The sequence below is a fragment of the Moschus berezovskii genome, chromosome 1 (assembly GCF_049115385.1).
Source record: "Moschus berezovskii isolate FMDL1 chromosome 1, NW_MosBer_1.0, whole genome shotgun sequence".
In the NCBI taxonomy this organism is placed as follows: domain Eukaryota; kingdom Metazoa; phylum Chordata; class Mammalia; order Artiodactyla; family Moschidae; genus Moschus; species Moschus berezovskii.
In genome coordinates, this window is record NC_142460.1 from 92,507,687 (window position 1) to 92,535,546 (window position 27,860).

Below are 27,860 nucleotides of genomic sequence, written 5' to 3' on the forward strand. Positions count from 1 at the left end.
TGGAGTTTCAGTCTGAGGCAGATAGATTAAGGTGCTTGAAATAAGGACAGCTAGCTGGAGCAGACATCTAAGGGGAAGATTCCTCAAAGACAATGGAAGTTGGGATAGTACCATCATAACCTCTGAGAGTCTTAAGGGAAGCTAATTTCATATACAGCCTAGAAACTCACCAGTTGTGATACTGGGCAAACCCTGGATAAAACAAATACAGGTTTAAACTAACAAGCTGTGGATAATGTAGAGTCGCAAGAGCTGAGTAAAAATACTAGGTGAAAGATAAAGGCAATCATTTAAAATGCAGAAAAAAAACTTTATGCACAAGTAAACTGATTGCAGCCATGAAATTAAAAGACGCTTACTCCTTGGAAGGAAAGTTATGACCAACCTTGACAATATATTAAAAAGCAGAGACATTACTTTGCCAACAAAGGTCCGCCTAGTCAAGGCTATGGTTTTTCCCGTGGTCATGTATGGATGTGAGAGTTGGACTGTGAAGAAAGCTGATAGCCAAAGAATTGATGCTTTTGAACTGTGGTGTTGGAGAAGACTCTTGAGAGTCCCTTGGACTGCAAGGAGATCCAACCAGTCCATTCTAAGGGAGATCGATCCTGGGTGTTCATTGGAAGGACTGATGCTAAAGCTGAAACTGCAATACTTTGGCCACCTCATGCGACGAGTTGACTCCCTGGAAAAGACTCTGATGCTGGGAAAGGTTGGGGGTGGGAGGAGAAGGGGACGACCGAGAATGAGATGGCTGGATGGCATCACCGACTCTGTGGACATGAGTTTGAGTGAACTCTGGGAGTTGGTGATGGACAGGGAGGCCTGGTGTGCTGTGATTCATGGGGTCGCGGAGAGTCGGACACGACTGAGCGACTGAACTGAACTGAACTGAAATTGATCTCGGAGTTAGTTATAGTGAAAAATTAAAAATAATCAATCCCACAATAAGGACATGGCAAAAATAACCAATGGTGTATAACCTAATGGAATTGCAACTATTAATGTAGGCTGATGAAAATTATAATCAAATAAAATGATATAAAGATTGTACATGACATTATAAGTGAAAAATCAGGTTACAAAACTGTATATATGATGTTTTTAACCATGTAAATAAAAAAAACACTGGTTATGTTTGAACAACTGCATTATGGATTGTTCCTACTTTTTTCTATACCTTCTAAATGTAGTAACATGTTATAATGAAATTGAAACATTAAAATAAGACCTAAAACTCAACAGACTCAGTTGCCAAACTGTTCACTTTATTTTTTCAAGATATTTAACAATGTAAAAAAGTTCATATTTCTTCATAGTCATATCTTTTTCCAGCTTTCAAGATTCAATAGTAGAAACAGCCAAATGCCGCTACAACACAGAATAAACTGTCCTAAAAAAAAAAAAAACAGAAAGCAAACACGAATCCATTGTTAGTATTTCAGTTAGTACCAAAGGACAGCACAGATGTGAAATTAACATCATCTCAGATATTTACCAGTTTTCAATTATGAAGACTTTCCTTTCTTCAAGAAACAGGTTTTCCAGAGTATAGCTATAGATTTTCTTGCCTCAGGATAGCTACAAAGTTCCTAACTAAAATGGTAGGATGGTTAAATAACAGACTTTCTGAATGAAGAAACATAATGCAAGCTAATGTACTTTAGGTAATGTTTATTCTTAAAATAAGTATTCCCATTTTTCCTGATTTATCAAAGAAATAATATAATTAAAATGCTTTGAGTTTCTTAAAGTATATGCATTACCAAATCCAAGCATATTATAGTATCACAGATAATGAAAATACAGCACCTTGTCATAAATTCTGGATAAGCACAAATGATGTCTGGTTGTTTGTTCTTAATTGATAAAATATATTTGTCCACATTTTAACTCAGAATCTAAAAATGTGCTCCATATCCTAATAAATTTGTTAAAACATGTTTTAGGTACTTACTTTGGCCACCTCATGCAAAGAGTTGACTCACTGGAAAAGTCTCTGATGCTGGGAGGGATTGGGGGCAGAAGGAGAAGGGGACGACAGAGAATGAGATGGCTGGATGGCATCACCGACTCGATAGACATGAGTTTGCGTGAACTCCAGGAGTTGGTGATGGTCAGGGAGGCCTGGCGTGCTGTGATTCACAGGGTCGCAAAGAGTCGGACACGACTGAGCGACTGAATGACTGAACTGAACTGAACTGAGAGGTGTTCAACATGCTTCAGTTCAGTTCAGTTCAGTCGCTCAGTCATGTCCGACTCTTTGCGACCCCGTGAATCGTAGCACGCCAGGCCTCCCTGACCATCACCAACTCCCAGAGTTCACTCAAACTCATGTCCATCGAGTCGGTGATGCCATCCAGCGATCTCATCCTCTGTCATCCCCTTCTCCTCCCAGCCCCAATCCCTCCCAGCATCAGGGTCTTTTCAAATGAGTCAACTCTTCGCATGAGGTGGCCAAAGTATTGGAGTTTCAGCTTCAGCATCAGTCCTTCCAATGAACACCCAGGACTGATCTCCTCTAGGATGGACTGGTTGGATCTCCTTGCAGTCCAAGGGACTCTCAAGAGTCTTCTCCAACACCACAATTCAAAAGCATCAATTCTTCAGCAATCAGCTTTCTTTATAGTCCAACTCTCACATCCATACATGACCACGGGAAAAACCATAGCCTTGACTAGACGGACCTTGGTTGGCAAAGTAATGTCTCTGCTTTTTAATATGTTATCTAGGTTGGTCATGACTTTCCTTCCAAGGAGTAAGTGTCTTTTAATTTCCTGGCTGCAATCACCATCTGCAGTGATTTTGGAGCCCCCCAAAAATAAAGTCTGACACTGTTTCCCCATCTATTTCCCATGAAGTGATGGGACCAGATGCCATGATCTTACTTTTCTGAATGCCTCAGTACCTCCTAACCCATCAACCTCACCTCCAGCCTGGCAATGATGCAAGAAAATATGAGTTCAAGTACGTGATTATTAACCAAAAGCAAATTCTTCAGTTAGCCCACTTCCCTGACTCCTTGGGTGGGATTATTGTGTTCTAAAATAATGCTATCTGGCACCTAACTGCTGAATAACCATAGACAGGAAGACACTGGAACCCACCGCAAAAATGGTACCCCACATCAAAAACAAAGAAGCTGTAGAGATGAAATGGGAATCCGAGTTCTTGTTTCTGGAGCTGAAGAATGAACTTCACAAACACGCAAACACTCAGGGTAGCAAGCAAACAATATTAAAGAGAAGGAAAGTACAAAGCTCTCAGCACAGACACTGAGAGGGGGTAGAGAGTCACCCAAAGGTGGGACTTACCGCAGTATTTATATCCTTAATCTGTACATTTTTGGTTAGCTCCTGTCCTTAAAATACATCATTTTTAACTAATAAGTTTAAAGGTCAAGATGCTTAACTTAACATCTTTATGGCTTCTCTTGATCCTTGGATTAATCTGCCACCATTTTTCATGCCCCCTGGACATTTTACAATGGAACAGATGTATGAATTTAAGATTAATAATCATCAGTTGTGTTTCACAACAAACAAAGCTAGCGGAGGTGATGGAATTCCAGTTGAGTTATTTCAAATCCTAAAAGATGATGCTGTTAAAGTGCTGCACTCAATATGCCAGCAAATTTGGAAAACTCAGTGTGGCCACAGGACTGGAAAAGGTCAGTTTTCATTCCAATCCGAAAGAAAGGCAATGCCAAGGAATGTTCAAACTACCACACAACGGCACTCATCTCACACGCTAGCAAAGTAATGCTCAAAATTTTCCAGGCCAGGCTTCAATAGTTCATGAACCGTGAACTTCCAGATGTTCTAGCTGGGTTTAGAAAAGGCAGAGGAACCAGATATCAAATTGCTAACATTAACTGGATTATAGGAAAAGCAAGAGAATTCCAGAAAAACATCTATTTCTGCTTTATTGACTATGCCATAGCCTTTGACTGTGTGGATCACAACAAACTGTGGAAAATTCTGAAAGAGACGGGAATACCAGACCACCTTACCTTCCTGCTGAGAAATCTGTATGCAGGTCAAGAAGCAACAGTTAGAACTGGACATAGAACAACAAACTGGTTCCAAACTGGAAAAGGAGTACATCAAGGCTGTATATTGTCACCCCGATTATTTAACTTATATGCAAGTTATATCATGGGAAACGCTGAGCTGAATGAAGCACAAGCTGGAATCAAGATTGCTGGGAGAAATATCAGTAACCTCAGATATGCAGATGACACCACGCGTATGGCAGAAAGTGAAGAAGAACTAAAGAGCCTCTTGATGAAAGTGAAAGAGGAAAGTGAAAAAGTCGGCTTAAAACTCAACATTCAGAAAACTAAGATCATGGCATCCAGTCCCATCACTTCATGGCACATAGATGGGGAAACAATGGAAACAGTGAGACTTTATTTTGAGTGGCTCCAAAATCACTGCAGATGGTGACTGCAGCCATGAAATTAAAAGACGCTTGCTCCTTGGAAGAAAAGCTATGACCATCCTAGACAGCATATTAAAAAAGCAGAGACAAAAAAAAAAAAAAAGCAGAGACATTACTTTGCCAACAAAGGTCCATCTAGTCAAAATTATGGTTTTTCCAGTAGTCATGTTTATGGATGTGAGAGTTGGACTATAAAGAAAGCTGAATGCCAAAGAATTGATGCTTTTGAACTGTGGTGTTGGAGAAAACTCTTGAGAGTCCCTTGGACTGCAAGGAGATCCAACAAGTCCATCCTAAAGGAAATCAGTCCTGAATATTCACTGGTAGGACCGATGCTGAAGCTGAAACTCCAATACTTTGGCCACCTGATGCAAAAAGCTGACTCATTTGAAAAGTCCTTGATGCTGGCAAAGATTGAAGGCAGGAGGAGAAGGGGATGACAGAGGATGAGATGGTCAGCATCACTGACTCAATGGACATGAATTTGAGTAAACTCTGGGAGTTGGTAATGGACAGGGGGCCTGGCGTGCTGCAGTCCATGGAGTTGCAAAGGGTCAGACAGGACTGAGCAACTAAGCGACTGAACTGACTTTGATGTATGGGCTTAAGACTAATGATCATCAGTTGTTTCTCCCTCAGGCATATGGAACAGAAGTTAGTTACTTCCCTTCCCCGGATCTGAGTTAGTCAGTCAGTCAGTTCAGTCGCTCAGTCGTGTCCGACTCTCCGCGACCCCATGAATCACAGCACGCCAGGCCTCCCTGTCCATCACCAGCTCCCAGAGTTCACTCAAACTCATGTCCACAGAGTCGGTGATGCCATCCAGCCATCTCATTCTCTGTCGTCCCCTTCTCCTCCCGCCCCCAACCTTTCCCAGCACAGCAAGCACACATCCCAGGAATTGGGAGAAAAGGTATAACTTTAGGCTAATAGAGCTAGATATTTATGAAAACAAGACTGAGTTCTCAGAGTCCTACGCCCACTGCCTAGCAATTGCTACCTCAGCTAGATGGCAGGAAGGGCACAATCATTATAAAATCAAATCCCATACTCACCAGGTAGGTGACTCACAAACTGCAGTACAATAATACCAAAAATGTTCTCCCATTGTTGTCAAGGTTCTGAACCCCCTGTCAGGCTTACTAGCTTTCAGATCCGAAAAAGGAACTAGCAATCCCCAGGGAATTTGACCTGAAGGCCAGTGGCATCTTATTATAGGACTTCCACAGGACTGGGGGAAACAGAGACACCAGTTTTGGAAGGCACAAACAACCCACAGGAGACTGCTAGTGCTGGAGGGTCTCCTGTGGGGGCATGGGTTGGAAGAAGCTCACCACAGGGATGGAGGCACTGAAAGCAGCAGGTCAGGAAGGTCCCCCTTGGCATAAACCCTCTTGGAGTCCGCCATTAACCCTGCCATAGAGCCCACAGACCCCAGGGCTGGGTTGCCTCAGGCCAGACAACTACTAGGGAGGGAGGGCAATCTCACCCATCAGCAGATAATTGGATTAAAGCTTTACCAGCAAGGCTCTGTCTCACCAGTGCAAGACCCAGTTTTTCCCACTGCCAGCCCCTCCCATCAGGAAGCTTACACAAACCTCTTTGCCTCCTCCATCAGAGGGCAGACAGAAGAACCACAGACCCACAGCAGTTAAAACAAAAACCATATTACATAAAGTTAATCAGGATGAAAAAGCAGAAAGTTTTGTCGCAGATGAAGGGACAAGATCAAAACCCAGAAAAACAACTAAATGAAGTGGACATAGGCAACATTCCAGAAAAAGAATTCAGAATAATGATAGGCAAGATGACCCAGAATCTCAGGAAAACAATGAAGAAAATGCAAGAAATGTTTACCAAAGACCTAGAAGAACTACAGAAGAAACAAACAGAGGTGAATAATATACTAGAAGGAACCAACAGCAGAATAACTGAGGCAGAAGAATAAATAAATGACTGGGAGGACAGAATGGTGGAAATCACTGCCATAGAACAAAATATAGAAAAAAGAATGAAAAGAAATGAAGACAGTCTAAGAGGCCTCTGGGACAACAGTAAACTCACCAACATTCACGTTAAAGGGGTCCCAGAAGGAGAAGAGAGAGAAAAAGGCCCTGAGAAAACATTCGAAGAAATTATAGCTGAAAATGTCCATAACATGGGAAAGGAAATAGTCAACCAGATTCACAAAGCACAGAGAGTCCCAGGCAGGATAAACCCAAGGAGGAACACACCAAGACGCACAGTAATCAAACTGACAAAAAGACAAAGATAAAATTTAAAAAGCAACAAAGGAAAAAGGATAAATAACATACAAGGGAACTCCATTAGGCTATCAGCTGATTTCTCAGCAAAAACTCTACAAGTCAGAAGGGAATGGCACGATATATTTAAAATGATGAAAGGGAAGAACCTACAACCAAGAAGATTCTACCCAGCAAGCCTCTCATCCAGATTTGATGGAGAAACCAAAAGCTTTCCAGTAAAAGTTAAGAGAATTCAGCACCACCAAACCAGTTTTACAACAAACGCTAAAGGAACTTCTCTAGGCAGAAAACACAGAGAAGGCAAAGACCTACAGAAAATGAACCTAAAACAATTAAGAAAATGGTAATAGGATTAAATGCACTAACCAAAAGACATAGATTTGCTTGGCAGATGAAAACATGTGCATGGATGATGTACTTCTACTTACCACATCACTCTGCTTGACCCCCCCAAATTGTATGTAATTATTTTATATTGTTAGGTTAATCATGTTGCCATTATGGCTGGCTTTTATTTTTTTGTCTGGCTACTGACTGTAAAAACTGATAAACATCTTTTAACTATCGAGTTTATGTAACTATTATTCACTTAATACCATTGTATCATGACTGGTCAACAGGAAAATAATAGCACTCTATATACTGTAATCACTTTTTAAAATCCAGATGCATATTAGAAATATCTTGGAATTTTTTAAAAAATACAAATGCCCAGGTATTGCTTTTTCTTTCTCCAGAACTCCAAATATGTTTCTAATGAGCAGTCATGTTTAAAAACAACTGGACTATATGATTATCTTTATTTCTATCTAGTTTGTTTCACTTCTATTTCATATTCAGCGCTCCCGTTTCATTTAGTTTATGTTTACCAATTACTCTGTTTCCTTTTTTCTTTTGATGTTCTTTCTCAAGCATAGTAGAAAAGCTTTTGTATACTTACATATAAATAATATGTATAATATATATATATTAGAAAACATGAATTTTTGCCTAACTAAAAAATTTATGACATTTTGATTCCACTTGTTTGACTTAGAATGTCAGATTCTTAATTTAAATAAATAGATATGCAACAAGCAACAAAGGTTTACTGCATAGCACAGGGAACTATAGTCAATATCTTGTAATAACCTATAATGTCAAATAATTTAAAAAATAATATATGTGTATATGGATAACCGAATCACCCTGCTATGCATCTGAAACACTGTAAGTCAACCATACTCCAATAAAATATGTATTGCTAAAATGAAATAAAATAGTACTGTCTGTGGTGAGGAGCACCTATTTTTTGTTTGTTTTAATTTCTAATCCCTTATGAATGATATTTTCATAAAATACAATAAAAATTATTAATTAAGAAAATGAAATTAAAAAAGAAACATACAAATACAACCTAAACTTATTAATTGGATTCAATGAACATAAAATTACTCTGTCAAATTCCATGAGAATTTCTAAACCCTTACACATAATTTACATACTTATCTTTTTGAAGACCTATACCAAACAATTTGTAGACTGGCATTGGTCTTATAGACCCCACCTTTGATTGGCACTGTTCTTGCAGTGCCACCCAAAGTTCTTCACGGGAATTGAGCCCTGGCTATCCACAGTAATCAGTTCAATAACATGCTTTGCTCTCCCCTCTCTCATTTTCTCAACTTCTACTGGCCCTTCCTGTGATTTTCTCCCAAATAAACAAAATACTTTAAGCACTGAAAAATGAAGCCTAAATAAACACTCAAAAAACTGAACTAAAGATATAGTAGACTGTCAGCAACCTAGACCAGGCTCTCAAAAATGACTTTTAGACACTTGCCCGATTAATCCTATATTCTAAATGCAGATCCTGATCACCTTTGCTAAGTAATAATTAATAACTAAAATTTTAAATTGCATATTGGTTAATATGAGTAGTGTCTGGTCTCCATGGGTTTATAAGCTCTTGACCAGCTGAAATCATGACTGTCTTATTCACCATTTTATTCCTAGCAATAATGGAATTGAGTTATGGGTTATCCCCTACTTTCTTCTCTACTTTCTAAATGTAATAACAGATTATAACAAAATCAAAACATTAAAATATAAGGCACATAATAGGAGCTCAGGATTATTCGTTGAATGAATGAACTGTATCATATAAGGACTCAGGGAAATATGCAGTTTTCAAAGAGCAGGGAAAACCACCACCTGAGTTTGACCCTTCTCCCAGACAGCTGATATTTGAAGATTTGCATAGTATTTCCCACTGCCCTGGTGGCTCAGAGGGTAAAGAATCTACCTGCAATGCGGAGACCTGGGTTCCAGGGTTTGATCCCTGGGTCAGGAATAGCCCCTGTAGAAGGGAATGGATACCCACTCCAGTATTCTTGCCTGGAGAATTCCATGGACGAGAAGCCTGGAGGGCTACAGTCCATATGAGTCGGACACAACTGAGCGACTAACCCTTTCCCACTGTCCATCCTATGATCTTCAGGTTAGTTGAGCATAAAGTAAAACTTTGGTAGGACCATAGAATTTTAGAGCTAAAAGGTACCTTAGGATCATCTGCACCAGCAGCTTCTATACCTGGCAGTAAGATAATCATGTGGAGAACTTTTTTAAAGATTCAGATTCCCTGATCCAACCCCTGGCTTATTTGATCAGAATTTATTGAGCAGAGCCCTGGCACCTATATTTTAAACAAGTTCCTCAAATTATTCTTAGTCACCCACAGCCAGTCTTTAGGAATATCTAGTACAGCTTTCTAATACTACTGATACAATCAGAGAAAAGCTCAATGACTTACCTAAAGTCATTCAATTAGAAAGGTACAGCACTAGAATGGAACCTCTCTCCCAATTCACTCAATCTAGTTCTTCTCTACTACTCTACTCTACTTTAAGTCTGACTCTACTAACTCACAACGTGAGAGCATTTGAATAGAAGACAGGATCCTTTCTGGAAATAACCATAAAATAACAACATATGTTTAAAATATATGAAACATTCATGCCAATAATGTCCCAATGTTTAAATGAAACTTCTTTATAAAAATTCCTCTGTACTTTTGCTTAGTTTTACTAAATAGCTTTAAGATAAAGTAATTAATTTTATTACTGAAAGAAAAATCACCTTTGTTCATGGAATCCCTGCCACCCAAATTTCTTTGCAGCTTAACAAACTGCTGTCTGTTACCACCAAATAAGTAGTATGCTATTTCGACATTCAAATTTGTGAAGAGTTACATCATCAGTAGGTATAAAAGTGTCCTTATCTATAAGCAGCACACTAGGCTTCTGCTTTAATAACACAAATGGACAGTAAAATCATCTTATCTAGAAGTTGTCTCAGACAAATGTCTAAAACTAAAGTGGCCTCAGGAACTTCTCTGGCAGTTCGGGGGTTAAGACTTCACACTGCCAATGCAGAAGGCATGGGTTTAATCCCTGGTTGGGGAACTAAAATCCCACATGCTGTGAGGCCAAAATAAATAAATAAAGTGTCCCCACATCTTAACAAATATTAAGGGATTTGATCTGGAATGCCCACGTGTCCTTAAGATAGGCAGAAAAGGTTTCCAATAGACTTACATTCATGAAAACATCATGAGTACAGTTGTCAGTGTCAGCATCCCAGAAACAGCGAGCAGCCATGCTAAAAAGTCAAAGAGTAGAGAATTATCAACAGTATAACAAGGATCTGAACCACATATATCTGCCATAAGCAAAAGTTTTCCATGATACCTTCTTACATATCAGTGCTTCCAAATCTTTTCACAGAATGAGGTGACATATAGAAAATCATATTTGTATAGCACAAGATCCTGGGTACACTAGAAGGGACTGGAGTCAGATGAGGCTGCTCGCAGCTGGAGGTAACAGGCCTAGCAGTTACTGGGGTCTAGCAGTCTCAGACTCTGACTAGCTGCCCGATGGCTGAAGAGGTAGATACCTTGAAGTCTTGGTAGTCAGGGTGGAAAGCTCTGTTAAAGATTATTTCAGGTCAGACTTTTAGAGGAAATAATACCCAGACTTATGGCTAATAAAATGGGCTCAATTCCTGCACAGTAATATGAGAAAGTAGGTCTGAAAAGGACCAAACAAATTATTTAGTCCAACCTGTTATAGGAACCAGAGATCAAATTGCCAACATCTACTGGATGATCAAAAAAGCAAGAGAGCTCCAGAAAAACATTCATTTCTGCTTTATTGACTATGCCAAAGCCTTTGACTGTGTGGATCACAATAAACGGTGGAAAATTCTAAAAGAGATGGGAATATCAGACCACCTGACCTGCCTCTTGAGAAACCTGTATGCAGGTCAGGAAGCAACAGTTAGAACTGGACATGAAACAACAGATTGGTTCCAAATAGGAAAAGGAGTACGTCAAGGCTGTATATTGTCACCCTGCTTATTTAACTTATATGCAGAGTACATCATGAGGAACGCTGGGTTGGATGAAGCACAAGCTGGAATCAAGATTGCTGGGAGAAATATCAATAACCTCAGATATGCAGATGACACCACCCTTATGGCAGAAAGTGAAGAGGAACTAAAGAGCCTCTTGATGAAAATAAAAGAGGAGAGTGAAAAAGTTGGCTTAAAGCTCAACATTCAGAAAACGAAGATCATGGCATCTGGTCCCATCACTTCATGGCAAATAGATGGGGAAACAGTGGAAACAGTGGCTGACTTTATTTTTCTGGGCTCCAAAATCACTGCAGATGGTGACTGCAGCCATGAAATTAAAAGACGCTTGCTCCTTGGAAGAAAAGCTATGATCATCCTAGACAGCATATTAAAAAGCAGAGACATTACTTTGCCAACAAAGATTCATCTAGTCAAGGCTATAGTTTTTCCAGCAGTCATGTATGGATGTGAGAGATGGACTATAAAGAAAGTGAGAGCTGAAGAATTGATGGTTTTGAACTGTGGTGTTGGAGAGGACTCTTGAGAGTCCTTTGGACTGCAAGGAGATCCAACCAGTCCATCCTAAAGGAGATCAATCCTGGGTGTTCATTGGAAGGACTGATGCTGAAGCTGAAACTCCAATACTTTTAGCCCCCTGATGCGAAGAACTGACTCATTTGAAAAGACCTTGATGCTGGCAAAGATTGAAGGCGGGAGAAGAAGGGGACGATAGAGGGTGAGATGGTTGGATGACATCACCGACTCAATGGGCATGAGTTCGAGTAAACTCCGGGAGTTGGTGATGGACAGGGAGGCCTAGCGTGCTACAGTCCATGGGGTCACAAAGAGTCAGACACGACTGAGCGACTGAAGTGATCACTGTATAGGATCCTAGAGAAGAAAGGGACAATTCTAAACTAGAATTCAATCTTCTAACTAATTCTATCCAGTATTATCTCTACAGGATGCTATGCTACCTTTAAATTCTAAAATTAGCCATTTTCCTCTCCCCAGTTAATGGATAAGAACAAATGTCAGTCTAAAGTCTATTTGAAAATGGAAACAAATATGAAGAAGTTTTAGATTACTAAATGAAATTATGGTATTTCTTAGTAATGAAATTCTGTGCAGCCATTAAAGATTTTTTACAAAAAAAAAGAACTTAATGGCAACCCACTCCAGTATTCTTGCCTGGAGAATCCCATGGACGGAGAAGCCTGGTAGGCTACGGTAGGCTGCGGTCCATGGGGTCGCAAAGATTCGGACACAACTGAGCGACTTCACTTTCACTTCTTTTGTGCCTCATTGGTCTAAGTGCTTTATATTAACTTAATCCTGTGAGATAGGTACTATTAAAATACCCATTTAATAAATAGGGAAACTGAGAAACTGAGAAATTAATAAATTTGTCTAAAGTCATTTATAATATATATTAAGTGACAAAGCTTGGCTTTGAACCTAGGCAGTTCAGCTTCAAGTCTATAGAGAAAGATATACACATACCATACTGTATTCGTTCAATTTTAAAAGCCTTTTTTCCCTGAGTTTTACATAAAATAGCTCCCCCCAGCCTAATATTTCACACATTCTTAAATCCAAAACATTCTACCTGTTTCCAAACTGTAACAGGATGAAATCAAATTAATATACTTAACAGATCACTCAACAAGTATTTATTTAGCAAGTATCATATGTCCAGAATGAGTAAAACCTGGCTTTGTCCTCAAACAATTCTCAACTTAATTCGGCGAAAAAAAAATAATACTCACCAAAAGAATAAGATAATGTATTTTTGCTGCTGATTTATAGGTTATTTAGGATTAAAAGGGATTATATTGTCTATCTAGGCCAAGCCTCCAAGTCCAAGTTGCACAATAGTTGAATTAAATCTGTAGAAGTGCTAAAGAATTTTAGAGAATTTAGAGGACAAAAAGCCATAGAAGATTTCGTGAAGGAAGCAGTACTTAAGCTGAGTAGAAACAAGTGAAAGCATGAATATAAAAATGTATTTAACCAGTATTTGTTGAGTATTATATATAAGCAAAATGCTAGGTGTAAATGATACACAGATGCACAAAACTCAATTCTTACATTTGAATTGCATTCTCTTTACGCAATTTCCCAAAAAAAGGAACCAGAGCTCCTTGGAAAAATGGCCAGTTCTAAGACTGTGGCTGAAAATGTACAAGATAAACCTGGGATACTTGAGTCATTTCAAATCCCTTGGCTATATAAAAAAGAATGTCATATTCATTTAAATATATATACATATACACATTTATATATATTTATAAAATTATGTCAAAAGACTTAGGAGAAATATGATGGAACAGTTTGTAGGTATCCAAATGCTCCCACGAAGTCAATTAGGAAAAAATAAATAAAATGAATCAGAGAGCTGCTGAAGGAAATAAAGACTAGGAAAGCCAAAACTCCAGAGAAAGGTGAACCACATGGAGTAAGCTGAAACTCTGAAGCAAAGTTCTCCCTGGGGCACTTGCCAACTCTAAGCACAGAGCCAGAGGTTGAAAGCCTGGGCTTTGTCAAGGAAAAGGACCAATTACTGAGGGGAAAAAAAATCAGCAGGACTGCTGGCAGTCTTGCAGGGCTGGGGAGTAGGGCGTGGCATAAAACTGGAGACGTGAAGGGACCAAGATCCCTGTGAAAAAGAAAAGATAGAACTGAGTCCGTCACGTGGTAGGTTTCCCCTCAAGACATGTGTTAAATTCTGAAACTGTGCATGAAGGAACCTAAAAAGCTAAATGTGGTAGGCAAAATAATGGCCAAATATGTCTATGTCCTAAGCCCCAGAACCTGTGAATGTGATATTACATGGCAAAAATGGTTTTACAGATGTATAACTAAGGATATTAAGATGGGGAGATTATCCAGGTGGGTTCCATGAAATAATGAATCCTTATAAAAGAAAGAGGGAGGCAGGAGGATCAGGGTCAGAGACATTTGAAGACACAATGCTACTGGCATTGAAGATGGAGGAAGGGTTTTGAGCTGAGGAATGCAGGTGGCCTCTAGAAGATGGAATAGGCAAGGGAGTGAACCCTCCCCCAGAGCCTGCAAGAGGAATACAGCCCTGCCAACATCTTGATTTTAGCTCAACAAAACTCATTCTGAATGTAGGATCTCCAGAACCATAAAAGAACATATTTTTGCTTTTCTAGGAAACTGAAGAAGCCTTTGGAATGAAGAGGAGTTTAACACTCAGAAAGACTAAAAGTCAGTAGATCGGGTTCCAATGCACACTCCAAGTTCTTGGTTGAAAGATCTGGAGGGCTACATTCAAGAAAGAAGGGTGAGGTAAAGATGGAGAAAGCCTTATCAAAACAGCAACAACCCAACCTCAACTCAGCTCAGTATCTGACTGGATTAAGGTAAGTAGACCATATTCTACCTGAATAACAAAGGGAAGATAAACCTTTTCTGGAGGAAAATAATATTATCTGCAAGTTTTACAATTTTTTAACACAATATCTGGGACTCAAAGTAGGCATGCCAAGAGACAGAACCATATGAAAGATTAATAAGACAAAAAAATAGTCAAAGAAAATAGGCTAACACACAATTCAGAGAAGGGTAAGCACTGCTAAGACCAAAATGTAAAAAGAGAGGAGAGAGGGAGGATGGAGAACACAGATTAAAAAATAATTTCACTAGACAATTAGAATCCATGAAAAAAGATTTTAAATGGAAATCCTAGACTTGGAAAATAAAATAACAAGTTAGGAATTCAGCTGGTGAGTTTATTAATATCAGATTAGACAGAATAGAAAAGAGGATTAGTGAACTGAGGGACAAGTCAATATAAAAATATCCAAACTGAAGTACAGAGAACAAAAAAATCAGAAAATAGCATCATAAGAGATATGTCTACTACTGTAAAAAGATCTAAATATTTGTAACTGAAGTCCATAAAGGACAGCAGACAGCAAGGAAGCAGAGGCAATATTTTAAAGGATAATAGCCATATATAGCACCCAGATCTTAATATCTAACGCCATTATCCAATAAAATGAATCAAGGCTTCTTAGAGAAGTGGCTGATTCTAGGGCTGGGGCAGGGAGTGGATAAGGTGAGACATCTTATGGTGCCAGTAAATAAGGATGTGCTCAAAAACCTCACAATGGCAGGGTATGTAAAAGGGACCCAGGAGTCAACTGAAAGAATTCCCAATGGCCAAAGCTGGAACAATTTGAGCAATGAAATAAATAAAGTAGAACTGGATTATAATCCAAATTATATATTTCCATAGTCTAAACTGAAATAAATAAATAATAAACAAATAAATGGGAAAGAAGAAACAAATCTTCTATGCTGAAAAATTCCAAATAATTGTGTAGACACTCTGCCTTCAAGGAGGTGGAGTATAACTGCTTGCTCCTGAGGTGTGGGTGGCACAGTGATTTCTTTGTAAAGACTACAGTATGGAAAAGGAAAGAAAGAGTAACTTTACAGTGGACAATCTGACAAATACTACTCAGATAGGTATCAAAGTTAACATCAATAGTAATATGTAAATGTTGACAACATGTACCCTGAAATAATATAATGAGAACAGCACTTTACCTCTGTGATTTTCCTCCCCAAAATTTATAATTCCAGGCTTATTAAGAGTAGACAAATCCTATTTGAGGGATATTCTACAAAATACTTAACCCATACCTCTCAAAACTGTCAAAGGTCATCAAAACCAAAGAATATCTGAGAAACTGTCATAGCCAAGAGAAGACTAAGAAAAGACATGTAATATGGTACCCTAGATAGGATCCTAGACCAGAAAAATGACATTAGGTAATAACTAAAGAAACTGGAATAATGTATGCACTTCAGTTAATAATAATGCATCAATATTGGTTCATTAATTGTGGCAAATGTACCAAACTAATAGAAGATGTTAATAACAGAAGAAACTGGATGTGAAATATTTAAGAACTCTCTGTACTATCTCTGAAACTTTTCTACAAATCAAACTATTCTAAGATAAAAGACTTGTTTAAAAAAAGAAAAAATGGTTAAGACTTTTCTCAAGTTGATACGACAAGATTCAAGAGCCCGCAAATTCAAGAAGTCCTAAGAACCTCAAGTAGAATAAATACAAAGAAAACCATATATATCATACTAAAAAGGCAATGAGAAAAACATTTTAAAGTGGCTAGGAAAAAAGACACATCACCTCTAAAGGAACAAAAATAAGACTATGAGCTGATTTCTCAACAGAAACAACTGAAATCAGAAGAGAGTGTAATCATAAGTTTAAAGTGTTGAAAATGGAAAGGCATTTATGTTTTCCTTCTATCTCTTTCTCTTAAGGAATGTGGATAAATGTAGTATTGAGTCACCTTCAATGATACAGATGAGGACATATCAGTGCAAGACAGGAGAGCCTCGACACCAGTGAGCCATCTCACCAGGCACGGACTCTTACCCGGTGTGTTTTAAGAAGAGAAAAAAAGCCAACTGAATATTTTATAATACTAAGGACCTTCAATGTTTAAGTGTGCTATTTTATTATGTTAAAAAAGGCCCTTATATTTTAGAGATAAATATTGTTGTATTTACAGATGAAATGATATGATGACTAGAATTTCCTTCAAAATAATCTGGTGGAGGCAGGGAGAATAGGTGGAGGTATAAATCAAACAACATGAGGGTGTGGTTGATAACCTTAAAGCTAAGTAGCAGACACATGGAAGTTCCTTAGTGTCTACAGTTTTGCATATGCCTGAAATTTTAGATGATGAAAGTTTTAACAGGAGGTGGGAGGGATCGGGGGCAGGAGGAGAAGGGGACGACAGAGAAAGAGATGGCTGGATGGCATCACCGACTCGATGGACATGAGTTTGAGTGAACTCCGGGAGTTGGTGATGGACAGGGAGGCCTGGTGTGCTGTGATTCTTGGGGTCACAAAGAGTCGGACACGACTGAGCGACTGGACTGAACTGAACTGAAGGGAGGCCTTATATGCCATGCTCTAGAGTTTGGTCTGATCACATTTAACAGTCAGTCAGGACAAGTTTGAGGAATTTATGCTTTACAAGGTTTGAAATAAACTCTACAGAGTTTAAGAAAAGTAAGGGCATACTTCAGGGACACTAGTCTTGTGTGTGAATTGCAGAGGATAGAGATCAGAGTCTGGAAGTGTTGATAAGGGGAAGCTAAGCAACCCTGGCATCCTGGTTACAATGTGTGCAATGAGAGAGTCAGGGCTACATAAAAGAGGACTCCACACTTTAAGCAGAGGGACCTGGGTAATACTGCGGGAGACAGAGATATGAAAATGACTGACTGATTTAGGAAGAGGAAGGAAAGAGAAATATGGAACTCTATTTGAACACACTGAACCTGAGGTGACAGAATAATAAAGTATTTCCTAGTTTCTCTGTGGTGAAGAAATCTCCTGAAGCCTTTTGACCAAATGGAAGAGGACACCATTGTAGAGTACAGTGACCCTGACACCAGCCAGATACATCAGTTCAGTTCAGTTCAGTTCAGTCGCTCAGTCGTGTCCGACTCTCCGCGACCCCATGAATCACAGCACGCCAGGCCTCCCTGTCCATCACCAACTCCCGGAGTACACTCAAACTCATGTCCACAGAGTCGGTGATGCCATCCAGCCATCTCATTCTCCGTCGTCCCCTTCTCCTCCCGCCCCCAACCTTTCCCAGCATCAGAGTCTTTTCCAGTGAGTCAACTCGTCTCATGAGGCATCTGGGGCAAATCATGCTGAACCTCATAAGTGTCATCATAAAATAAGGGGACTGGACACTGGAAAAAATCTGCAGTCCTTTCCCAATCTAACAATCTACAGTGAAAATTCTCAGGGATAGTATCTATAGGGTATTTTTTAAAATTCATCCAGCAAATATTTTCATACTGTCTTACAAAATACTAGACCAGGCACTGCTTATAAAGGAAAATAGGAGATTAATACTTGGGCACAGGAAAAAACAAGAAGTACAGATTTTGAACTTGTCAGTATGGGAATGACAGCTTGATATCATGAAAATGAATGACCTCATTGAAAAAGCACAGAGAAGAGCAGTGGAATAAAACCTGAGCCTTGGAAGAAAGTTCAGAGCTGGGGGTGTAGCCAGGAAAGAGGAACCAGTGAAGGAGAAAATAATCAGTTAGAAAAACATAAGAGAAACAAGTTAGGTAACTGACATCAGGACTGGAAAAAAAAAAAAAAGTGAACTTTAAGAAACAGAAGCCCAGGCCAATAGCAATAGCTATGAGAACTGTCCCTCAGACAATTTTAAAGAAATTAATTTAAGAGAATGGTAAGACCAAGGCAACATATATATATAATCCTACACTATCTTAGGAGCATATATACATAAACTCTCAAAGGTTTATTAGCCTACAGACTGTCAACCTCACTGCTCAGTACCAGGATCTCTTCAGTTCACATATGCATTTTATTACACTCTCCTTTCCTCACACCCTTGCAAAGACAGGATCTTACTGATTTGTCAAGAATATGAATACCCAATAAGAAATTTACAAAAATAAAAACAAAAGGAAAAACCAACTACTCACAATACACCTTCTCCTCTTTGTTCGCCAATCACTACTTGTACCACCATTTTATATCGGTCAAATCCCATTTCTGGAAAGAAAAACAAAAAAGAAAGTAATATATAAGCAAATATATGGCAAAATTACTTAATGAAGACAAATTTGCCTGATAACGAACACAAGCATTTGGTCTATACACTTAGTGAGTATGATTACAAGTCTGGGAGTCAGAGAGATTTGAGGACAAATTCTAACAGTAAGCTTAACAAGTGTGTAACTTTAGACAAGTTATTTAACTTTTCTGTTTAAGTCTCCCTCAACTGTTAAATGGGAGTATCACTACCTTCCTCCTGGAAGTGTTGTGAAGTTAGAAGAGACAAGTTTCCTCCTGTCTCTACCCATTTCTTTTCCACCGCAGTCTCGCAATAGGTCTTTGCTTCCTTCCTTTCTCTCTTGCTCTAAGTTGGGTATTGAGCTAGGCCCTGGAGACACAGAAGTAAATAAGACATCCTTCTTGCCTTAAAGAACTCATAGTAGTTGGGAAGGCAAACACAGAAAATAAAATGAAAATGCCATAGAGTAGTAATTCAAAGAGTGGCATGTACAAGGTACATTAGGAGCACAGGGCTGGGGGGCTCCTCCCTTCGACTAGGCAATGGGGAAGGAATGACCAGAAAAGACTTCTTGGAGGATGCGCTAAGTGAGCTGGGTCCTGAAAGACGAGTGAGATTTTATCAAACAAACAATGTCTCTCCATTCTATGGAGGGGCATAGCACATGCAAAGACATAGTGCATGGGATATTTAGAAAACTACAAGCTGTTCAGTAAGATAGAAAAAAAAACCAAAAGATTCTGAAGTACATGGAATGGCCAAGGACAACTTGGCTACCTCTCCCAAAACTATACTGCTAAAACAGCAAAATCCTGAAAATTCTCTCCAACACCAAATTTTGGGGACAGAAAACTGAACGGGCGTCTTTATCTTCCCTCTTTTCTGACCAAAGAAAAATGGAAACAGTAAAATTTTAAAAAAAGGAAAAGTTAAACAGGCAAAATTGAGACAGAGCCAATTCTTTATGAAAGTAAAAGCTCCAGGATCATATGGTAAATTAGGCAAATAATCTGAACACTTACAGGTACCCTTCCATTGAGGGACACGAACTTGAATTCAGGATACTTAACAAAGTCTCAGAAGGAAACAGAGCCCAAGTTTTTTTAAAAAACACTGCACACAGCTCAGCTGAGCTTCCTCCTTCTCTATCCATTCTTCTTCCTCCTTTTCTCATATCCATGCTTTAGAAATGTGGCTAGAATATTAAATGCCCAGAGCTTAAAACATAGTTCTGACGGAAAAATAATATAGTCTTAGATACAGTAGGAGGAGGGTAAAAAAAAAAAGGTAAAAAGTAAAAAAAAATATCACCAATACCACAACAGAGCAAAAATGAAAAGAAGCTGAATGGTAATAAGGAGAAGGAAAACAGCAAAAACAAGCCAAAGAACTAGCGAGAAAAGAAATTTACTGTTTCAGTTCAGTTCAGTTCAGTCGCTCAGTCGTGTCCGACTCTCCGCAACCCCATGAATCACAGCACACCAGGCCTCCCTGACCATCACCAACTCCCGGAGTTTACTCAAATTCATGTCCACAGAGTCGGTGATGCCATCCAGCCATCTCATTCTCGGTCGTCCCCTTCTCCTCCCGCCCCCAACCTTTCCCAGCATCAGAGTCTTTTCCAGTGAGTCAACTCGTCGCATGAGGTGGCCAAAGTATTGCAGTTTCAGCTTTAGCATCAGTCCTCCCAATGAATACCCAGGATTGATCTCCTTTAGAATGGACTGGTTGGATCTCCTTGCGGTACAAGGGACTCTCAAGAGTCTTCTCCAGCACCACACTTCAAAAGCATCAGTTCTTCGGCGATCAGCTTTCTTCACAGTCCAACTCTCACATCCATACATGACCAATGGAAAAACCATAGCCTTGACTAGATGGACCTTTGTTGGCAAAGTAATGTCTCTGCTTTTTACTATCAAGGTTGGTCATAACTTTCCTTCCAAGGAGTAAGAGTCTTTTAATTTCATGGCTGCAATCAGCATCTGCAATGATTTTGGAGCCCAAAAAAATAAAGTCTGACACTGTTTCCACTGTTTTTCCATCAATTTCCCATGAAGTGATGGGACCAGATGCCATGATCTTCGTTTTCTGAATGTTGAGCTTCAAGCCAACCTTTTCACTCTCCTCTTTCACTTTCATCAAGAGGCTTTTGAGTTCCTCTTCACTTTCTGCCATAAGGGTGGTGTCATCTGCATATCTGAGGTTATTGATATTTCTCCCATCAATCTTGATTCCAGCTTGTGCTTCTTCCAGCCCAGCGTTCCTCATGATGTACTCTGCATATAAGTTAAATAAGCAAGGTGACAATATACAGCCTTGATGCACTCCTTTTCCTATTTGGAACCAGTCTGTTGTTCCATGTACAGTAAAGACCAAAAAACTCAACCCAGGAGATAACATAAATCAAGGAACAAAGAGAAATTCCTCACAGCTGATTCATAATATCAGATTACAAATTCAATAAAATAAGAACTCAATCAGATTACAAAACAACAGAAAGATGAAAAGGGAGACTATAGGCCTAGGAAATAAACTGAATACCCATATCTATCAGTGCAGAACTAATCACTTAAAAATGGCAAGAGACAGGACAGACACAAATGAAAATTGAATTACTGACTTAACATAATCAGAAGTATATGTCAAAGAAAAAGGAAGAGATTACAGCAAAGATAATAAATGTGGTAGACAAAGGTGATTCAACACATTGATATCTGGTGTCCTGAAGAAGATAATATAACAAATGGAGCTGGAAATGTACAAGAAAAAAAATACAAGAAAATTTCTCCAATATGGAAAGAATAAAATCCACAGATCAACAGACATAAAATGCTCAATATCAAACCATACTCTAGAAAAGCTACTGGGCATCAAGGTTAAGGATAGGATTCTTTCTGCGGAGAACATCAGACTGGCCTCGGATTTCTCCATGATAACATTTAATGCAAGAACACAGTGAAGCAATTATCTATAAGATTCTCAAAAAAATTAACTCAAAATATTATATTCATCTAAAATGTATTTTGGTTTAAAGACATTCTCAGACATGAAATAATCTAGGGAATAAAGCATTTCTGAGCCTTTCCTGAAAAACCTTACAACAAAATCTTATTAGGTAAGAAATGAACCAGAATAAAGAACTCAGAAATGGAAATAGCATGGTGAAGTGACTATTTAAATATAGAATAAATGCTACAATGCTATGGGAAATAGTCTATAGTATATCATTGTTTTAAAAGTATTTATCCATATATATACATAGAAAAGGGGCTTCCCAGGTGGCTCAGTGGGTAAAGAATATGCCTACAATGCAGGAGACCAGGGTTCAATAGCTGGGTCAGGAAGATATCCTGGAGGAGACAATAGCAACCCACTCCAGTATTCTTGCCTGGAGAATCTCATGGATAGAGATGCCTGGCAGACTACAGTTCATGGGGTCTCAAAGAGTCAGATACGACTGAAGCAACTAAGCATGCATACGCATGCATACATAGAAAAGAGGTCTGGTATGATGCTCATGTAATACTAATAATTCTTCATGAGTGTAGGCATTTGAAGTGATTATTCTAATTTTAATTAACTTTCTACACTTTAACTTTTTAATAGCACACATGTATTTTTTACAATAATTTTAACAGAATTTCATTAAAAATCTGAAAACAATGCTAATATACTAACAGTTAATTTGAATGATGCAATAGAATTGCAATTTTATTCTTTGTATTTTTTTATATTTCTAAAAATTAAGATGTTACTAAAAATAAGAAAATATATCAAAATATTAAATGGAAACTATGGTTAACAGGATTTTACATAACTTTAAAAACAAATTATATATATTTTCCAGGTTTATTACAATGAAAATGTATTACACTTACAAAGACATTTCTTCCAAAAGAATTTTTTAAAAAGGGTAGGTAGTGAGTTTCCTGGTGGCCTAGTTATGATTCCAGGCTTTCACTGACATGGCCTGCGTTCAATCCCCAGCTGGGTAACTAAGATTCCACAACCGTGAGGTGCAGCCAAAATAAATATTTTTTATTAAAGGGTAGACAGAAAGGACTTTTCAGATGGCATGACATTATTAACAAAAGAGAGTAAGAGAGACAGAAAGACAAAGAACAAAGAGGAAAAGCATGAGATCAGCCCTGCAGCTGTAGAGTGAGGCAGGAGTGGAGAGCTGAGTAGGGCAAGTGGTTAAGTATTTGGCCAGAGAGATGGACTGAGGTCCATCTGGGAGGATATGATAAGAAGCTGAGGACTTGGTATCTCAGCAGGTATCAGAAGTTATGGAGAAAAGGAGCCCCTGTACTTTCTGATCTTTCTGCATACTGGGATATCTTGGATAGTTGTTCAGTACAACTAGCTATTTCATAACTTTGCTCTTTCCCACCATATGCAAAAACCTGCATGAGTGAAAGTTACCAAATAATTGAGAAGACCAACCCCAAAGAAAAATTTGTGTTTAACAGAATCCATAGCTAAGCTATGTCCCTTGTTTAAAAATAAAAGAGATAAATTGGTAAAATTGGGTTTTGAAGGGAACAAGTTGTTTCCAATTACCATCACTATTACCTTTTAATTTATCTTTAATATTTTCTGATAAACGTTTTGTGAGCTGAGGCATTTCTTCTGGAGAGTATTCAGCATTGGCCAGTTCCTCCTTGAGTACAGCATGGATACAGTCTTTAACCACAGAGGGTCTGAACCTAAATGAATCAGTTCAAAACATCTAATTGGTAACTCCAAAATCCTAAACTTAAAGTTGAACTTCACAGCTCACCTTCCTCTAGTTTTTTTACATTACAATCATTTGATCCTTCTTTTTCATATTTTTATTATAAAAGTAATAAAAACAAATTAAGAAAACAAGTCATATTGCAAAGTTGTATCTCCAGGGTGGACCATTCCCCTAAACTTCAGACCACATATTCCCATCAGTACTCCAGATGACTAGGAGGCAACTCAGATTTAGTACATCCGATACTGAACTTCTGATCATTTCTCACCAAAACTAGGTTATCTCAGTCAATGGTAACTCCATTCTTCCAGTTGCTCAAGTCAAACACCCTGGAATCAGTGTGGTTGCCTTTCTCAGAGCCCTCATCCCATTCATGAGCAAATCTTACCAATTCTACCTTCAAAATAACCTAAGATTCAATCACTCACCAGTCAACTACCACCACCCTGCTTCAAGCTACCACTGCTTCTTTCCTGATTACCATGACCTCCTCACAAGTCTCCGTGTCTGCCTTTGCCCCCAAACCCTGTTCTCAACATAGTAATTGCTGCTGCTACTGCTAAGTCACTTCAGTCGTGTCCTACTCTGTGCGACCCCATAGACGGAAGCCCACCAAAGCTCCCCTGTCCCTGGGATTCTCCAGGCAAGAACAATGGAGTGGGTTGCCATTTCCTTCTCCAATGTGTGAAAAGTGAAAGTGAAGTAGCTCAGTCCTGTCCAACCCTTAGCGACCCCACGGACTGCAGCCTACCAGGCTCCTCCATCCATGGGATTTTCCAGGCAAGAGTACTGGAGTGGCTTGCCATTGCCTTCTCCGCAACATAGTAACTAGATTGGTGCTATTAAAATATGTGTCAGATCATGACACTCCTCTGTTTAAAATACCCAAATATTTTTCCCCTCACTCAGAGTAAAAGCAACATTCTGTGACTTGCAAGGTCCCATTTGATCTACCCTAGCAAACTTTCTGGCCTTATTTTCTACTACTTTGCCCCTAGTTCTCTCCACTCAGGCCACACCAGCCTTCCGTATGTTCTTGGACCACACCAGACATGCAGACTTCAGTGCTTCTGCACTTGATGTTAACCTCTGTAAGAGGTTCAATTCCTCTCTTTATATTTATATCTAGCTCCCTCACTTCTTTCAAGTCTTTATTCAAAAGTCTCTTTCCCTAGCCACCCTTTCTAAAACTTCAAACCACCCTCCTACTATATCACTTTATATATCTCCCTTCCAAGTACTTATTACTATCTGATACACTATATGGTTCACTTATGTAATTATCTTGTTTGTGGTCCGATGGTCTGACCCAACTACAACACAAGCTCCACAGGGCAGAATTTTTTATGTTTTGTTCATTGTTATATCCCATTTCTAGAACAACATCCAGCACAGAGTAGACAAATATTTTAGAAATGAATTACTGAATAAATGAAGACAGAGAAAAAAAGTCTCCCTAATTTAGCCACCCTAACAATACTATTAGCATTTTAGTTGCATTTATTACATATTACAACACTAGGTTCCTTTTCTGGGCTATATAGTCTCTCAGTTGATTTATCATGTGCCAAGTCACCAGAATGTTTAAGTTTTGAGCTTATAATACAGCTTAATATTTGGTAGTACTAGTAGCCCCATACTACTTTTTAATAGTATTTTCTTTGGTCTTTTGGCTGGTTATTCTCACAGGCAAATTTTGAATCATGGATAAATTTACAGGATTTGGTCTGTTCAAAATGTGGTTTTCCTATCAACGAGCATACTATATCTGGCTTTTCCTTTAAGTCCTTTCCACTCTCAGGAAATGTCAAAGGCATTCTGCAAGTCACAAATAATCTCACAGTGTTATTTCTACATAATATATACTTGCTGTTAATCTTGCTCTGTTTCACAACAGAAACAGAGGTGAAGGGCATTCTATGTATTTAGAATGTTTAACCAAGATAACAGCATATTTTTTTAATGTCCCTTCTAAGCCACTAGGGGCTTCCCAGGTGCTTTTGTGGTGAAGAATCCACCTGCCAGCGCAGGATACATGAGACTTGTGTTGGATCCCTGGGTTGGGAAGATCCCCTGGGGGAGGGCATGGCAACCCACTCAAATATTCTTGCCTGGAGAATCCCATGGATAGAGGAGCCTGGCACACTATAGTCCATAGGGTTGCATAGACTCGGACACGACTGAGGTGACTACACACAGGCGCTACCCACCAGAAAATTGATACATGAAATCTTTTTATCACACTATAACTAACGTTCCTGGCTTCTAGTATTCACCAAGCACTTGATTTGGGAATCTAATTTCAAGTAACAGAGGAGGGGCTTGGGAAAGTCTTTTTTTTTTTTTTTAATCTTGGGAAAATGAAGTTATTGATAGATCCTACAACCCTGACCGTAATCTACACAAGACTTTGTGCCTTAATTCTGGGAAGGTATCAGGGTGGCAGGCCAAAAGCCTCTGGATACTACTTGGGTAAGACTATAATATGAACACATACAGGTCTCGTGCAGAGGAGTAAGCGCATTCTGGGCACACTTATGCACACATGAACCCTCAAAACTGAATGGCATTCAAAGCAAGCCGTTTGTTTTTTGCCATCTAACCATCTCAACTCCTCTGTGCCCACTTTCTGAAACTCCGAGAGTCAACTACCCGCACTGTGCTACTCTAAGGGACTACCTTCGAGCGCTCTAACCCTGCAATCGCTGGTCCGGTCCTCTGCTGTTCCCTGCAGCTGGAAAGCCAAGCAGAACAGCACCGCATCCTCTCCCGCCCAGTCCTTCCGCCCCCGGTCACGCCCCTTCCTCCCTCTCAAGTTCCTCCGCCTACACCCGGGCTCCTCCCCTGCCCGCCCCTCCGCCTCTAGCCCCGCCCCCTCTTCCATAGCCCCGCCCCCCACTGCGCTCCTCCCTGACACCCCAGCTATTAGGCGAGCTCTGCCAGGGGCCGGCCGTAGACGCGCGGGTCGCCTCCGCCATAGCCCGTTTTCTACCCGCCTTTGCTGGAAAATGGGCCGCAGAATATAGGTATTCTCCGGCTCCCCAGCGTTGTTCTCAGTCTCAGGCAAGCCGTCAGCTGCAGCGAAGGACGTGCGCTTAGGGAAGGACGTGCGCTTAGGGAAGGAGGCGGCAACCGACATAGCCTCAGCTTCTTGGCGCCGCGTTTTCCGCAAAGCTTAGTCGGTGGCCGCGGGCAGCTGGTGAGCCGTCTCCAGGGCGACAGCGCCGCCTTTGACCCTGCGTGCAGCGGACCCGCGCTCTGCGCCGTGGGACCCGCCCTTCTTAGCGTGCTCTCGCCGCCGTCCCGCTTGCGCCTGCGCATCGGATGCTGGACCAGAAGTGTGTGGGGGTAGTGAGCATAACTTTGGCGAAGACTGTGCTCTTTTTGTCCGATTTACAAAACACTTCCACAGGCGTCGCAATCTTAGGAAGTGACACAGCCTGAGGCCCGTAGAGGCCCAGGGATACACAGGTAGTATGCGGCAAGGGAAACCGAGCTGGAGCAGGTCAGGGTTAGCGGTTTCAGTGACAGATCTAATGCATTCTTGACTTCTTGCATGTGAAAAAATCTTTCGCCACCTAGGCCTTTCCGAGTTAAAGAGAAAGTAATAATAAATAATAGGTCAGCTATAAAAAGTTACAGGGATTTTTTTTCCTTGAGGAATATAGGTAACCTTCTGATGCACGTTCTTAAATTGTTTTTACAAAAATCAGGATCTTACCAGATGGAAACCGCTGACTACAAACACTAGGCCATAGACTGCCTAGAGCCAGAGTTTTGATGATTGAGATTCCTGTAACTTTGCCCTGTTACCTCACCAAGAACCAATCAGAAGAAGTTTCAGGAGCTGATCGATTACTCTGGGACCCTCACCCATAATGTTGCCCTGAAAGCCATTGGGGAATATGAGTATTGTGACATGAGCTGTCCATTCTCCTTGCTTGTTGCTCTGCAGTAAATGCTGTAGTTTCCTTCACCACAGCCCAGCCAGTAGATTGGCATTCTGCTGTACTGGCAGAAGGAAACAGTTGCAAATAGAAACCATATGGCTCTCAAAGTCTGAAATATTAGCTGAGCCTTTAGAGAAATTTTTTGCAGTGTCCTGCTTTAATCCATAACTGCCGACCTACAGACCCCCCAGCCTCACCACACTGATGCTCCAGGGCAAAAGTCAGGAAGGAACAGACAGACTTAGGATGCATTTTCTGCTTATGACTGCACCAGTCCTGGTCCTGTTTTAGAAAGCTGCATTATCCTGTCAGCTTCATAAACTAAGAGAAGAAATTCCCCCAATACTATACTGGTCCCAAAATGGGAGATAGGGAGGTCTTCTGCTTTCTGCATTTCACACTGAAGGAGCTGTGGCAT

The 27,860-nt window shown here is 39.8% G+C and overlaps 1 protein-coding gene across 1 annotated transcript; it reads right to left on the reverse strand.

Moving 5' to 3' along the window:
* Positions 1 to 1,247: 1,247 nt before the first annotated feature.
* Positions 1,248 to 27,860, reverse strand: DYNLT2B (dynein light chain Tctex-type 2B). The gene is given in 8 exon segments (XM_055402604.2): positions 1,248 to 1,393; positions 10,286 to 10,349; positions 18,660 to 18,729; positions 23,327 to 23,460; positions 26,489 to 26,729; positions 26,732 to 26,774; positions 26,777 to 26,988; positions 27,794 to 27,860. Coding segments are annotated over 8 exon segments (879 nt in total). The 3' UTR covers positions 1,248 to 1,345.